General features: G+C 39.8%; 3 protein-coding genes across 15 annotated transcripts in view; 2 read left to right on the top strand and 1 right to left on the bottom strand.

The window, feature by feature from the left end:
• The window catches only part of frmpd3 (FERM and PDZ domain containing 3), an 89,830-nt gene extending 82,835 nt beyond the window's left edge, over positions 1-6,995 (top strand). For 4 of the 5 annotated variants that reach the window (XM_077577254.1, XM_077577255.1, XM_077577257.1 and 1 more), the window contains 4 exons: positions 105-284; positions 356-491; positions 1,085-1,969; positions 3,003-6,995. In XM_077577254.1, coding sequence (XP_077433380.1) covers positions 105-284; positions 356-491; positions 1,085-1,969; positions 3,003-5,776 — 3,975 coding nt within the window. In that variant the 3' untranslated portion in view covers positions 5,777-6,995. The remainder of the gene's footprint in view (positions 1-104; positions 285-355; positions 492-1,084; positions 1,970-3,002) is intronic. The other variant, XM_077577258.1, reaches the window with a different exon arrangement.
• Positions 1-8,480, bottom strand: part of LOC144058763 (uncharacterized) — a 184,568-nt gene extending 176,088 nt beyond the window's left edge. For all 4 annotated transcript variants that reach the window (XM_077577270.1, XM_077577268.1, XM_077577269.1 and 1 more), the window contains exon 1: positions 8,278-8,480. The gene's annotated coding sequence lies outside the window, so the exon portion shown is untranslated. The remainder of the gene's footprint in view (positions 1-8,277) is intronic.
• A 1,733-nt stretch (positions 8,481-10,213) lies between these two features.
• On the top strand, positions 10,214-15,419 carry LOC144059356 (ribose-phosphate pyrophosphokinase 1). 6 transcript variants are annotated; one of them, XM_077578382.1, is made up of 8 exons: positions 10,214-10,339; positions 10,433-10,582; positions 11,346-11,535; positions 12,792-12,890; positions 12,989-13,113; positions 13,204-13,377; positions 14,927-15,086; positions 15,287-15,419. In XM_077578382.1, exons 2-8 carry the CDS (start codon positions 10,461-10,463, stop codon positions 15,377-15,379), a joined length of 963 nt encoding a protein of 320 aa, XP_077434508.1. In that variant the 5' UTR covers positions 10,214-10,339; positions 10,433-10,460; the 3' UTR covers positions 15,380-15,419. The 6 variants fall into 6 exon arrangements, with proteins under 6 accessions (XP_077434508.1, XP_077434510.1, XP_077434509.1 ...); XM_077578384.1 differs by having other exon boundaries at positions 10,218-10,339; positions 10,436-10,582; XM_077578383.1 differs by having other exon boundaries at positions 10,249-10,339; positions 10,411-10,582.
• Positions 15,420-15,911: the final 492 nt, after the last annotated feature.

Below are 15,911 nucleotides of genomic sequence, written 5' to 3' on the forward strand. Positions count from 1 at the left end.
GATTCCTTTTATACAGTAACAGCAGAACTACAGTGTTTAAAAACTATCGGTATTTCCTAAATTAAAATATCTGAGTAAAATAAATATCTGGGTTTTGCCTCCAGGATGAAAAACAATCAGCCACAACTCTACTGGTGGGTCCTCGACATGGCATCAGTCACGTGATTGACCTGAAAAACAACCTGACGACAGTTCTGACGGAGTTTAGTAGGATATCGAAGATCCAGCTCTATCGCGAAAGCCAAGGTGTGGCTCGTGTGGAGGTGTCAATCCACGAAGGCAAGGTATGACACAGTCTTGCAAGTTTTGCTCATACGATGACACAGTCCTTTCATTGTTTGACATTTCCTTGCAGCCATTGGTGCTACTCATGGAATGGCCAGATGCCAGTAACTTTGCATGTCTCATCTCTGGCTACTACAAACTGTTTGTAGACCCCAAAAGGAACATCTACTTCAGGATCTCTGGTCAGTCTCATCTGACCAAGGCAGGTATGTTGGAAGGCTTCTTGCAAACACAAATTTGTCCCAGAATGTTATTCATGATCTAAAATATTGTAAATCACAAGTTACACTGGATTGCCTCACATCAAACAAATCACAATGTCACAATACTACTGATTGTTGTATATGACATCTGTTGGCTTGAATTTTCATCGATTGAAATCATGGACAACAGTTGATTCAACATCCCATGGCACCATACTCTGTCTGTCGCCATCTTGGCTCATCAGAATGAGATGCTCATTCCTCTTCCAGCAAGCCAACCATGACATTGCAGAATTCTAGCGTGCAACCTTTTGCTGTGCTCATAAACATTTGTTGGAGCATGAACAAATCCACTGCTTTATGCTGTGTCTACCTGTAGTCTGTATACAAGAAGGATTGTCATACCATCACATTCCACCCGAATCTAACCCTCGAAACTCCCAAATATTCCAACTTTCAACATCCATCTCTGAAATAACAAATACTCCCCATGAGACCATCAGCTGTCCGCCTCTGCTTTCCCATCTGGATCTTCTTGAAATAAACTTATTTTAAATGCCTCAAACTCTTCACTGCTCTGACAATTTTATCCCCAGATTACAGAAGCTCCCACCATTCACACCCACGTTCTGGGGCAACCGGCTTACCAAGTGGAGGGCGGAGAGGGGACGAGAGAGAAAGCTTGCACAGGGAGTCAGGGTCTTCAAGGGCCATTGCACCTGCAGAGTCTCAGCATCTAGGTCTGTGCCATTTCCACCTTCAAGAACAACAGTTTCAGGAGCTCCAAGCACACCCTGAAGCTGACCTTGACATCAATGAGAACTTTATTTCCCAAGAGGCCACTGAGCGGCCCCGCACCAAGTCAGACCCTACACAGCAGAGTACAGAGGAGGTAGCTGTGGTGACACCGAGACCACCAGTGGAGAATGCCGGATTCAGAAACCGTGCCCAAACATTGGCTCAAACACAAAAATCCGCACGGTACTTCTGTGACTCCTGCAAAGAAAGGCACAGGAAGGATTTGTCAACGGCAGTGAGCAGCGGTCGAAACGTAGGAAAAACTTGCTCGAGTGGTTGCGCTTCCAGAAATGGGGGCGGCGTTGATCTCATGGCGCTGCCGCCCCCTGGGAATGAGGAGGACGAGGAGGAGGAGCCACCCAACGGAGGCGAAAAGCTGCAACCACCACAACCTGCGATTGCCGCCCCACCACCTGGCTTCAGAGACAACAGCTCTGATGAGGATGACTCAAAGAGAGGGAGGAAGGCTCCACCCAGTGCCAGGACAGATGCCAGCACTGTGAAACAGCAACATACTAAGGAGGACGTACCTGTGACACTTATTGATAACGTGGCCACGAGAACGGTCCGAGATCATGCACAGGAACTTGACGATGCATTGGTATCCACCTTACAAGCTCTAGAGGCTTTGGCAGCTTCTGAGGACTACCCCCATCACCACCACCAGCCAACACAGACTGCAGGTCAACAACCTCAGTCATGCTTTGGTTTACACATCAGTAATAGTAACATGATTATCACACTACTGAACATTTGCAGTGTAAAATTCCCTCTGTATTTGCTACAGTGAAATGGCAACCAAATCTCCAATTAGCAGCAAAAACACATCATAAAATTGGAGTCATTTAGCATAATACTTTGAGAAATTTGTGAATAACTGGACCTCATAAAAAATAAGGGCAAAATTGAGACAAGAGGCAAAAGTCTTAACTAAATATATATACACACATATATATATATATATATATATATATATACATACACACACACATATATACATATATACACACACACACACACACACACACACACACATACATATATGCATATATACAGTACACACACACATATATATATATTTATAAGTTTTTATGTTTTTTTATGCTAGAGCACACAGAAGGCTTTGATGCAACTTCTGACAGAGGTCGCCTAAAGCAATGATAGTTATTACAACAACAAAAATGGCCATCTGATGGCAGCAGAGTATAAGAGATCAACCAGGGCCATGTTGCAACAAGCTCTTTTTCCCAGTGTTTTCAACAGGTTTGTGAATAATGATGAAACTTAGCTCTATTCTAATGCTAATTGCTGCAAAATGGAAATCCATGCAAATGTACTTTTTTTCCTGATGAACGAAGAGACTCTAATCTTTCTTTTGGTATGTTCCATGTTTTTATAGCAATAGAACACAATATTCTGTGGGCCTTGCAAAATATGTCAAAAACTTCACGCAAAAGTCAACCAACTTTTTATTAACTTGTACAAAAAATATGATACTGGTTTATTTTGGAAAAGCACAATTCTCTCTCTGGGCCAAGAAAAAATTATAATGCAGTGATCACTCAGAACTGACTCCTTAAAGGACTGTGGAAAAGTTGTTGGTCAAATTTCTGCTTTATTAATATAAAGCACTGTTAATAGTTTCTTCATCGCAGTAGACATTCTTCATTGTGTCATGGTCATCCTGTTAATGTGCTTTTGTGTCTTACTCCTCAGGGCTTATTGTCCTGGCTGCCATTACACCAGAATCATCGTTGGATTCGGGACATGAGACCAATTCTTCTGAACTGACAGATGTTTCTGAGATGGTCTCAGCAATGAAGCAAAACCAAAACCAAGCCTACCTGCTAGCACACCATATCAATAAGGACAGCCGCCTCTGCCGCCGCGATTTCCCCCTAGCTATCCCTGGCTGCACAGCAAAGACAATAGGGACAGGGGCATTTTCAGTGGGTCAGATCCGTGCTGGTTGCCCTCCCAAGCAAGTAATCCTCAGTAAGACTGTTCCCTTTAAAGTCAGCCCCAGTCAAGACTCTGGGATTGTCAGTGTTGTCACAGAGCAGAGAGGCAATCAAGATACCATTCCGAATGAACAGACACCAGAAATTAAAGCAAACATCCTCGATCCCCTCCTTAAATCACCTAAAGAACTTAAATTGTCAGATGTGTCACCTTCAGCTACAGTCAATAAAGATCCAAAGTTATCCAGCGCTTCAGGGGAGTCACAGAGGCTAAATCTTCTCAATGGCGTAAAGGAGAAGTCAACACCACCTCTTAATACAGACAAAGCCTTATCTGTTCTCTTACCCGTGGACAGGACTGCCTCAGCCAAGGTTCCCCAAACGAATATGTGCCAAGACGCCGCGACTGCCTCTAGAGAGACCATGAAGCCTTCGAGTTCGACGGAATACCTGCCAGTCGATGATCTCTTCTGCACGTGCCCAGTACAACAAGAACCTGGGCCACAATTAAGAATAAAAGATCCGCAGGTTCAGAAGGTAGTGGTCTTTCAAACCTCATCTCCTACAGATGATGAGCGTCTTCGAGCAAAAGGCCTCTTTATGGCTAACAGCAAGGAAAACACAGTAAGAGTGGGAGTAGAATGTAGTTTGGCAAAACCTAGTCCTACAGTACAAACCAAGTACTCTCCTCATTTTCCTCTCACATCAGAAAGAAAAGAAGGAGCTGAGAGCAAAGTAGATGGTACTCTTGGAAAATCCCATTCCGAATCGCAGATATGTGCCACAAAGTCATTACCTAATTTAGAAGACAAAACACAGAGCCCCTCTTTAGACATAGTATCTACTCTACCAACTAAAGAATCAAAGAAATTGAGCAGTGTAAAGGGGAAGTCCCAGCGCACTGCCCCTTTTTTGAGCATTAGAAATTTACTTTCAGCGACGTTCCCAGCGAGAATGAGAAGGGAAACAGATGAGCGACGAGCTCAGCTGCAAAAGGTTCGTCAGTACGAGTTGGAGTTCTTAGAAGAGCTGCTGAAACCCAAGTCCTCACAGGGGGAATTTTTGCCCCAAGGATCCTCACCTGTACCCTCAGGGACTCCTTGTGCCTGCCAGCTGCGCACCAGCCCTGTCCTAAAAGCACCCGGTATCTCCAGGGAACAGCGACGAAGCTGCGACTGTAAGAGAATGTGTAGGGGTATGAGACTACCTGATACACCAGTTGGCTCTACCACGGAAACACAAAATAGAGGCAGGGAGAGAACTACGGCAAAGACCCCTCCAACGGTCTCCAAAGCACCTCACGGTGAAGGTGCTACAAGGCAGTCCCAGAATTTAGAGGTCAAGACCGCACGAATACGCTCAATCAGCCTTGAATCGAGGGATCCAAGGGGAGAGAAAGGCGCCTGCTTGCCCACGTGTACCTCACAAACAGACTTTGTGGAACCACCACAAAGTAAGAAGCTCCAGAGGCGTTACAGCATTGGAGAGTTGGATAACAGTACTAACACACCTGTTTACGCAGAGGTAAAACCCAAAACCAAGAGTCTCGAGAAAGAGATGGAGCGAGTCAGAGCTACGGGATTACGGCTGCCGACCCCTGTGGAGCCAGTTCATACACAGTCTCATCAGGCAGACGGAAAGGGGAAAAAAGGTGTGTTTTATATTCACAGCAATGAGCTACTGTGCGAAAGCAAAGAAGAGAGCGGGGAGGTGCTGCTGTCGTTGCCCAGCGAAGACAGCGACGACAAGGATAAATGCTGCTCATTCTGTTTCTGCTACCGAAAATGTGAAGCAGCAGATGAGAGCAGTGAGAAGGACGAGCTCTCGTACTCGATTCCCCTTCAGGTTCTTCCAGGCATGGAGCTTGACTCAAGTACATTTCCTGTTGTCAGCAAAACCCTGCAGGTTCTTAATGCTGAAGACTGCAGTGGAGAGGAAGACACAGAGAAAGAGCCGCAGGCACAAGAGATTGACCTAAGAGCTTGCGGTACACTGGAGGGGAGCCTGGCGCGGGTCGAGGTGCTACAGGGCAAGTCTTTTAGCTTGCCTGATGGCTTCCTAAATGCCCAGTTGGATGCTAATGAATTACTCGCCATCCTACGTCAGTGTGCTAACAGCCCGCAAGCCGAGGGCGAGGCTCGTCTTCAGCCCTCGCGGATCGCAGAGTACAAGCATGAGCTGGCAGTGCGCTTCAAAGAATTCCGAGCATCCTGTCGGCGAGTGGCCAGCGTGGAAAAAAGCCCGACGTGTATGCTTGCCGTTGTCACGGCCAGCTTTCAAGTGCTGTGCGATTTAACCCAGACCTTCATCAAATTGGTCAGAGGGGTCCGCACAGAGACGCAAAGACAGCAGCTGCTACGGAAAGTGGAGGAAGTCGCTATTAACTACACGTTGCTCCTTCGCGCAGCCGAAGAATCCATGGGACATTCAAGCAGCCTGCCGACAAAAACTGTTAGCCCTCAAGTGTCCTCCGACACCAATAACATGAGCTCGCTCACTCGACCCATCAAAGTTCTTCCTGCCAAGTAAAGACAACTCTTGCGGGATTATGAGCAAATCGAAAACAAAGCTCGTTATGTATTCATTCATTGTTTACATTTTTATTGAATGTGCAATGGATGCTCAGCAATGAAGATTGCAATGCAGCTGTTCCATCCCATGTTTACAGGCCCCGAGGTAGCCTTTGGATATTGCTCTGAAATGTAAAGGTACACCAAAATGCACAAATGAATAGAATAGTAAAACAGGGCTAAACACCTCATCAGTATATAGCTATACGTCAATATAGTATAATATTTTACATGTAGTGTAAATTTGAGTTGTGTCCACATAGAAAGTAATATATCATTTTATGAAAAAAGAGGGGTATATTTAAAAAGGTAATAATTTAAAATAACTTTAAATATAATTAATATATATATGCTCTGGACAAACTATTTGAGATTTTGTCAAGTAGCGACTGCTGTAGACTGCTTAGTTTAAAGCAATGGTTGGTTAAATGGTACTATGTCGGTATGTGGAGCTAAATGTTGTAATGAAAATTTTAATGACATTTCTGTTGGCTATGTTGGGTATATTTAAGACAAAAGTGACAGTGTTGGGTACTGAAAAATGTCAACAGCAACATATTACACGTAGTCATGCAGGTCCTGTTGGTAGGCACACACCTGCAATGGGTACATCATGTAGCAGAGATCCAAGTAACACGCCTCTCCTCGGTACAATAACATCCTACTGAGAAGAGGTACCCACACTATACTTAATACACATGTATTTTACAACATTCTGCTTCATATGCCACTCGCATCTCACTATTCACTCATACAATAAGCCGGTTTAATGTAAATGGCTATTCAGGCTCAATTAAAACACAATGTTTTTAGCGATTGTGCAAAATCACTGTATACTGTAAAATATTATATATATATGCCCATTCATAAGCAATGGGATCAGATGAATAATAGAACTTTGCACAGCTTCTGAATTTAGAACTCAAGTTGAACTATTGTGTAATGCTGTGTTTTTTTTTTTAAATCCCATCTTTTGCTTAAATATTTATTTGAATCTGCACAAGTTTGACATTATTCTCAAATCTTAAGCTTTCATAGAATCCTTGTCATGTTAGGTTGTCAGGCGCCGTATAAACTTGCTTTCTGTGTGCTGTTGTACATTGTGCAATCTAGGAAGTATATAAGAATCACACAAAGTAGTTTTCTATGTATTTTAATAAAACTAACACATCCACCCAGTGTCCGAAATCTTCTTTGTGTCTCACCCTTGTTGTCACAAACGAATCAAAGAAGCTCTGAACGGTTGTGCTGACCTGATGCATACATTGGATACTGAACCGAATTGTGATCACCACACTTCCGAAATCAATTCTTATTTGGTTAAATAAATAAATAAAAATGCTAATTTGATACATAAATGAGTAGTGGCATACGCTGGTAAAAATGTTTTATCATTATTATTATTATTACTATATGTATTTGTGTTTTGTGCGCCCTTTATATTTATGACCATGTTCGGCAGGTTACTACAGTAACTGTAGAATACATTTTATAAAGTCAACATCCTCTAAATAGCCACATAAATCATTGTTTCTGTGTACCCATACTCGTGCAAATACTAAATCATGTTCACAAGCACTCTTTTAATGTTGTCCATGACTATTATTGTTGTGGCATTTTCCATAAATGTTGAACTGTATTTTTGTTGCACCTTCCTTCGTGAGTTCTCTCTTGGGGACCGTTTTTTTTCTACAATGGAAAAAATAATAATAATAATACTGTGGCAATATGTAAAGTTAGATTCTACAATATGAATAGAATAATACGCTCAATATTGTAAATGTAAATATTAGCACAAGATAGCGATTTTCAATGTAAGATTTAGCTTCTGATTTTGTAACAAAAATAACTCTTTAGAGTATTGTAAAATACACACAAAATTGAAAGCCAGATTTGAAAGAGAAAAAGCATGAGCATTTTAACATTTTATTTTTATAAACACAAACCGTATTAGTGATCTTGGCACTACATCTCTGTTTTACTTATTGCTCTGTCATTCACTCAAAAAGCCCCTCATGGTGAAATTCATTGCTTTGTTGTTATCGTTGTTTTTAAATGCCCCTTTTTATTCATTCCTGTCTTGTTTTACTAACCGATAGTCACTGTGGTCTTCTGTCTCTGTGTTAACTCATGTTATCATGTTTTGAGATAAATAAAGAACATCCAATAAACTCCTTCAGATATTTGGAAATGACATTTCATGGTAAAGATGTCTCACAGTTCAAACATAAACCTCAGTTGTCTCAATGTGATTTTGTTGACAATATATTACTGTCTAAAAGGTTTTAAGCAACCTGTGGTGTTTAATGTTGGTCACATTTTTAGAACAGACTAATATGGTGCCCAGCCGTGATATTTAACTCGAGTTAAGTATTTAATTTATCTCGAGTGTTGAAGTACTAAAGAAAGAATACAACAGGGACGGAAACACAATATTAATACTTGCTAATGTACACTCACCCTGCGATTAATCTCCACGATTTGACTCTTAATTCCTGCTGCCGCCTCCCGTCCAACGTAGTACAACGGTACAATTCATTCCTGGATAATTGTAATAATTATAATCACATTTTCAATAATGATAATAATAAACACAACACAATCGCAAAGCCTTCACGAAGTAATTGAACACGGCCCTCAACACTACGTCACGAGATGTCCTATTTTCGTGGCGAATCTGCGTTCGAAAAGGAGAAGATAAATATGCCTTGTAAATACTGTCCAAGTTGCCAAAACAGGTGACATGGAGGCGGAGCCGTCTCGTCTTTCTCTTTTCTTTTTTTTTTTTTTTTTAAGCAGACGAGAGAGAAATAGTTTAAACAGGCATGGAACCACTAGTAGGCAGACATTTATTTGAATAAATGTTTCCAGAGACTCTAAAAACAAAAGTGCAACATAGATGAACCAAACACAAGCAAATCAGGACTGCTAGAATTTGGTAACCACCAAAGCAATACAACTTAATGATATATTGTTAATTTATGTGAGGACAGATGTTATTTATTTATTTAGAATTATCAACGTATTAGCTATTTTTTTAATTGTTATTATTCACTCTTTATTTATTTTATTATTATCATTAATAATGTTATTGTCGTTTTTCTATTTGTCCAGCGGATGGCGGTATTTTTCAAAACATGCCGCACAACTCCACACAAGGGTGCTTTGCTACGAAATAATGATACGTGTGTTGGATAATAATTGTGAGTATGTAAAACGAAAATGCTATTCAATAAATCATTCAATTGATTTACCATATGTCAACACTTTGTTTGATTTTTTTTTTTGTAAAAACAGCAATTCAACAACAATTCTCGATACACTGTTTTCCACACTCAAAGTAGCAAGTACTCAAATAGAGGATATGTCCAATACTATTATTTAACAATTAAAGGGCATGCACATTGATTTCATAAACCGTCCTTCTGATTTTAATGTAAATATGAACCCTATTGTGTAGAGTTTGTATTTGATGCTTCTGTTTTGTGTGATGTCATCAAGATACAATCCGTACTGCACAGATTGACCCATTAAGGAAAACAACTTCCAACTCCTGGATATCTGCTTAGCTTTTGTGGATGTACTGTTATAGACGCTTGTCAGAAAAAGTCATGTGAAGTCATTGGAGTTATCTGGGTTTATGCATAAAATGGTCACACAATTTGTTATGGTCTTTATGTATGTCACAACAGAAAGTTTTCTTAACGTAATACCACACAAGTAATTTCTTGTTTTTTGTGTGTGAATATTTCTTAAATTATTTTATTTATACTTTTTGGTTGTTTCATTGAATATTTTTTTCTTTTTTCAATTTATATATATATATATATATATATATATTCCCGTTTTTCAGAATCTTGTTTTTAATTACAGGGGAAAAAACTGAAAATAATTATTCCACAAAAAAAAAAAAGTTGTAAAAAAAAAAAAAGTCAACGCGATACACTTTCGTACAGTAGTATTCAATGAACCAACAACAAAAAAAGCAAATACAATTACTTAACGGAGGAAATATTAAAAGCAGTGACTTTTTAAAAGTAGCTATCAATTTAAAGTTTGTACGTTTTGCTAATAAATAGTCGTTTACTTTGCAAATAATTGTGAGTGCAATTAAATGTTACTGTGTTACGGTGGTGTTTGTTTTTGAAGTAGTTTCGCCTGTGGCATATAAATTCTGGCATGAAAAGAAGGTTGAACGAGTCTGACGATCCACAAATACATATGTGTTCTCCTTGTTAAAACGCACACGCAAAAATAACGTCACCGGGGTTAGGGTAGTTGCTGTTGATAAATACATTCATGTCTTTTTTTAATGCAAGTTGATATCGGAAATGAATACGACTACCTGGAGTTATCCAACGTCGGAGTGCACCTGAACGCAGCGTTCACTGTTCGCTCTATACGATGTGACGTCATCACGATTAGCCGTAAGTGAAAGCGTGCGAGCGGCACCGAGAGGAAAAAGAGTCGCACGCGTGATGTGTCGGAAAAGAGCTGGCTAGCTGCTCAATATCGTCCCTCGGTAAGACCAGTCAGACAACTGTTGATCATTTCATTTCGCTGACTTATTTTTGTTTCCGTTACTAATACGAGCTGTTGCCAATCGCCTGCTTAGAAGACTCGACGCCCTGGACCGCAACAAAATGCCAAATATCAAAATATTCAGCGGTAGCTCACACCCGGATCTGTCTCAAAAGATAGCCGACCGACTTGGTCTGGAGCTGGGGAAGGTGGTCACCAAGAAATTTAGCAACCAAGAAACATGGTGAGTGTGTGGTCGCTGCTGTGTTGTTTTTACGACAAACAATTTGCAAGCAACTTGCTAGCTAACTGCGCCAGTGTAGCCTAGCTAACGTGATATCAGCGCGCATGTGTGGATTGGAGCTTTGTTGATTCTGGCTCTCCTACTACCGCTTTTGCTTGAGTATTTATTCGATATTATTGATATCCAATGTACTTATTCACTCCTTGTCCTTACTAGTAAGTCAATTCAGAGCACTAGTAGAACCAGTGGGTCTCACTAGTAACGTTTTTTTTTTTTTACTACTAGGGCCACTTTTGGCCTACTTAGTGCAACCTTTAGGTGTCAAAAATGTGTCCTCACTAGTAGTGATTGTTTCTAGTGAAGCAAGACTATGCACTAGTTGGCAACTGCATGCTACTAGTGATTCAGATTCTAAAATTTTACATGTAGTGCTAATAACATATGCACAGTTAGTTGTTTTGTCCTGCTAGTGTGCAGAAATGTCATACGATAAGTGACAAAAATGTTACTAATAAGCAACTCTCATTTTACTAGTGCACTGAATTGGCTTAGTAAGGACAAAGTGCATATTCGCCTATTAATCTGCATATCGAATAACTGCTCAAATGGCTTTCCATGAACAATTACCCCCTCTCCAGTTGAACCCAGCACATGTGACGCTTACTTATTGTTTACTCTGTCTCCTGCCACCGTGTGTTTGCTTAGCTCTCCGCTGCTAAGTGATGTTTGTCTTGTCACCTCTGCGAATCCCCCCCCCCCGCAGCGTGGAGATAGGCGAGAGCGTACGAGGAGAGGACGTCTACATCGTCCAAAGCGGCTGCGGGGAGATCAACGACAACCTGATGGAGCTGCTCATCATGATCAACGCCTGCAAGATCGCGTCGGCCTCCAGAGTTACTGCCGTCATCCCTTGCTTTCCGTACGCCCGCCAGGACAAGAAGGACAAGGTGGGGGTGAGGGACATCTGTCTAATTTTCTCTGTCATGCCGGCTGCCATCCGACATCATGACGAGAAGCCTCTGGCCATGTCCATGCACTCAATGCTGCTTTTCGGTTTGTTTATTTTTTGTGCTTCTCTCATCTGTTTTGGTTGCAAGCCTGTTCCATATTGCGCAGCCCGTTGCTTGTGAACGTGCAAGTTTCATGTTTAAAGATTTGTTTTGAACGTATGTTGCGAAAGATAACATGAGCAATATACGGGGTGTAACAAAAAAAGTTTTCATTTTGTAGTCTTGATAACATCTAGCCACAATGACGTGTCAAAATGAGGTTTAATGTTAGTGATGGTAATGGTGAAAAATGAAAAGTGTGTTGGAATCAAGGTTATTTATAGTTAATAGAAACTCTTGAGTAGTCACCAATACTGATACCAAGTACCGATGCCAAAAGTACTTTTGATAAATAACCAAATAATAATAATTTTAAAGAAAACCATATATATCCAAATATAGTATGAAATTAATAGCAGTTTTTTTTATTGTCCTAATTTCTAGTTCCTGATCGTAAAATGTCCACAAAATGGCTGATATGATACGGTATCGGCAGCCATCGCAAGTACCGATACCTTGAAGTAAGGCCGAGTATCGGCCCGATACGATACCCGGTATCGGCACACATGCTTGAAAACTAGTGCTTTTTACAAACCAATAAATAAAACTACATTTTATTTTGATAATACTAACTAAAATTATAGCGAAATTGTAGTTTGTTTTTGTGTATGTGAATATCATACATGAGCTTTTGGGGTTTATTTTTAAAGTTTATTTTGGTACTGCTGTACGACATGTACAGTCGTTTTTGTTAAAGTTAAAATCTATATCTGCGATAAATAAAGTCTTATACAGTATTTTTTCAGCTACAAGTAGAAGCTAGTTTAATTTAGTTTGCTTAGGAAATGTAGTCACTTAGATATTCATATTTCAAATGATGTCAATTTTTTTGTAACACCCTCCAGTTCTCTCGTTTTACCATCTATGAATACTCATATTTCACATGCTCACCGTTTTTGCACGTTAACTGCTATCCAAAACTATTTTTCATCCAACTTATTGTATCTATGCAAAATGAATATCAAACATTATTTAGAAGGGGGAAGTGTGATTTTTAGAAAGAGATGCTAAGTTCACAGTTCAGTGTGCTATTTGTAGCCCAAAGTCATGCTTGGCCGTCTTTTTTTCCTTGTGACTTAACAGATGGCTTTTCATTGCAGAGCCGTGCTCCCATCTCTGCCAAGTTGGTGGCCAACATGCTGTCCGTGTCAGGCGCTGACCACATCATCACGATGGACCTGCACGCCTCGCAAATCCAGGTGAATAATTTGCAGGGTTTGGACTTTTTCCAGGGTCAAGACACCGAGTGCGATCGTTCATCTATTCAGCATGACAACAATCCGTCCTTGTCTTTCAGGGATTCTTTGACATCCCAGTTGACAACCTCTACGCAGAGCCCGCCGTGTTAAAGTGGATTAAAGAAAACATACCCGAGTGGAAGAACTGTACCATCGTCTCACCAGATGCTGGAGGTGCAAAGAGGTGAGCCGGAGCTGCTGACACGACAATCTTATCGTTTGTAATTTCTTTGCTCTTGAGTTGTAACTCAACTACTTTCCATTCTCTCCGCAGGGTCACCTCGATCGCCGACAGGTTAAATGTGGACTTTGCTCTCATTCATAAAGAGCGGAAAAAGGCAAACGAGGTTGACCGGATGGTCCTTGTCGGCGATGTGACGTCTCGGGTCGCCATCCTCGTGGATGACATGGCGGATACGTGCGGGACCATCTGCCATGCTGCCGACAAGTGAGCCTCCTCGATGATGCAATTCATCTCGGTGTCTGACCGTCTGTGGAAAACTGCTTGAGCGTTTATTCAATTTCCGTGTTAGCTTATGTTCTATGTACTTGTCCGTGCTCTTTGTCCTTACTAGTAGAATGATTAGAGCACTCAATGGAAAGGAAGTTATTATTTTAATAATTGAGTAATCTGTCAATTCATTTTTTTCTTAACTCTTTGACTGCCAAAAACGTTAAATAACGTTTAGTAAAATCCTATGGAGGAGTGCCAAAGACGTTAAAAGACGTTTGTTTCAAAACAGAGGTGAAACTAACCATTTTCTATTGTTGATTACTGAAAAACGGAATAAGGTAGAAACAAAAAAAAAAAATTCTGATGAAAGATGAGAGTTCAATCTTTCATTTGGTAGTATGTGTGTTTCCATAGTCCAAACACATAATTTTCTGTGGACCTTGAAAGATCAGTCAAAATGCTTAAATCGGCTGGCACCCACGGCATCCTTTTTCTGAAATCGTCTGGCAGTCAAAGAGTTAATTAATCAATGAATCCGATATAAAAAAAAAAAAAACATCTTTGCTAAAATAAATTCAACAAACATGGTAATTGGTTAGTAGAAGCAAAACCTTGCGTCAGCCAATCACAAGCTGTTTCCTCTCCGGACATTTTTGCCTTCCCCGTCATCGTGGAATACTTAACACCATTCTCCTTTTCAAACACTTTTACTTGTGTCTCTTTCTTTCTTTTTTTAAATCAAATTTGGTCTTTGAAATAAACGTCTTCATTCATTCACGTCTATAAAAGCGCCAATGTGGAGTAAACATTTTTGGATGTTCCAACATATTTACAAGTACGTTCGACCGTATTGAAATACGATTGATTGTATTCAAATAGGTTTAAAAATATGGAAGCCCAAAACTGCCAAGCTTAAAAAAAAGATAAATAAATTACTAACTCTAAGTGAAAATAAAAACTGATCTGAAAAATATAACTACAAAATTAAATACGAAAGATCAGTGACTAATATGGATATGCATATATACAGTATTTTTTTTTTCATGTATATTTAATTTTTGAATATTTTTTCTGTTCTTGTTTTCATATTTTCACTTTTATTATATTATATATTATTATATATATTATATATATATTATATTATTATATTTTAGTTATTTATTTATTTTTAATTTTGGCACTTTTGGTCCTCCATGTAAAAGTACTTTTCTAAAAACTTTTCCCATAATTTTACTGTGTATTGATGTAAACAAATGCTAATGTTTTAGCATTTGGCATATATTATGCCAATCTGTTTAAAAATTATGTACGTAAACATTGTTTATTCATAATTTGTATGATTTATTATTTCTGAAGTGCATTATTTCCATTCAGCATTTTTTCCTTATACTGCCACGGTTATGTGTGGAAAAAAATGCTACATTTTTAGCATTTTGCTCAGGAAAACATTTAAACGTATTTGCCAGTCAAAAATGTTTACTCCACATTGTCAGTTGCGCGCTTCCTTCCAAGTCCAATTGGCTTAATGTGTTTTGCCTTTTAGGCTAATTTCTGCCGGTGCCACGAAAGTGTACGCCATCCTGACCCACGGCATCTTCTCCGGGCCTGCCATTTCTCGCATCAATAATGCCTGCTTTGAAGCAGTTGTGGTCACCAACACAATACCCCAGGAGGAGAAAATGAGGCATTGTCCCAAAATACAGGTAAACATGAATTTGTCTATCAAGTGCAAAGGTTAGTTGATTTATTTTTTTTTTTTCTGTCATTTTCTACAATTGAATCTATTCGTGTTTAGAGTGCTTGGCCTCATTAGGGTCAAGGGTCATCTCAGCTTGATGTTGTTGATTATCCATTGTCAGATCTGTCCCCCCCCCCAAAAAAAAGAAACGTTCTCATCTTCCAGGTTATCGACATCTCCATGATCCTCGCGGAGGCCATCCGGAGAACCCACAATGGCGAGTCTGTGTCGTACCTATTCAGCCACGTACCTTTGTAACGATGTCTACTGTCAGGCTAAAATTAAAAAAGAAAAAGAGGCCTAGATCACAACCACGACCAATGGAGGAGTTCTCTTTGACTGGGGATGAAAAGAACTATCATGTCTGTTACACTCGGTCTCACTCGTGTACCTAATAGACCGTATTTATTGAGCTTGGATGAGAGAAGAAATAATATCAAATGTAAGTTTGTGGTTGTGAAGTGGCAACATTTCTTGGCACTGTATGTGCTTTTCTTTTTTTACTTTTCAGGCACACCATTGGGGTTATATTTTGAAGCTGTTACTAGTCTGCGGGTAGAAATGGTACACAGACAGGTGCATCGCAATAGAAATTTTAATCTTGTGGAAAAGGTTGTTGTTGTTGTTGTTGTTGTTTTTCTTCCAGTAGTTATATCAAATAGATCCGTGTCTTATATCAAATCAAATATGAATTTGACATTTTGAGTTTAACTCCTGAAATAAACTTTTCTATGGTATTATAATTTATGGAGATGCACCTGTACAATTGGTACTTCTGTTTTACCTCTTC

This window comes from Vanacampus margaritifer, chromosome 10, assembly GCF_051991255.1.
Source record: "Vanacampus margaritifer isolate UIUO_Vmar chromosome 10, RoL_Vmar_1.0, whole genome shotgun sequence".
Taxonomy (NCBI): domain Eukaryota; kingdom Metazoa; phylum Chordata; class Actinopteri; order Syngnathiformes; family Syngnathidae; genus Vanacampus; species Vanacampus margaritifer.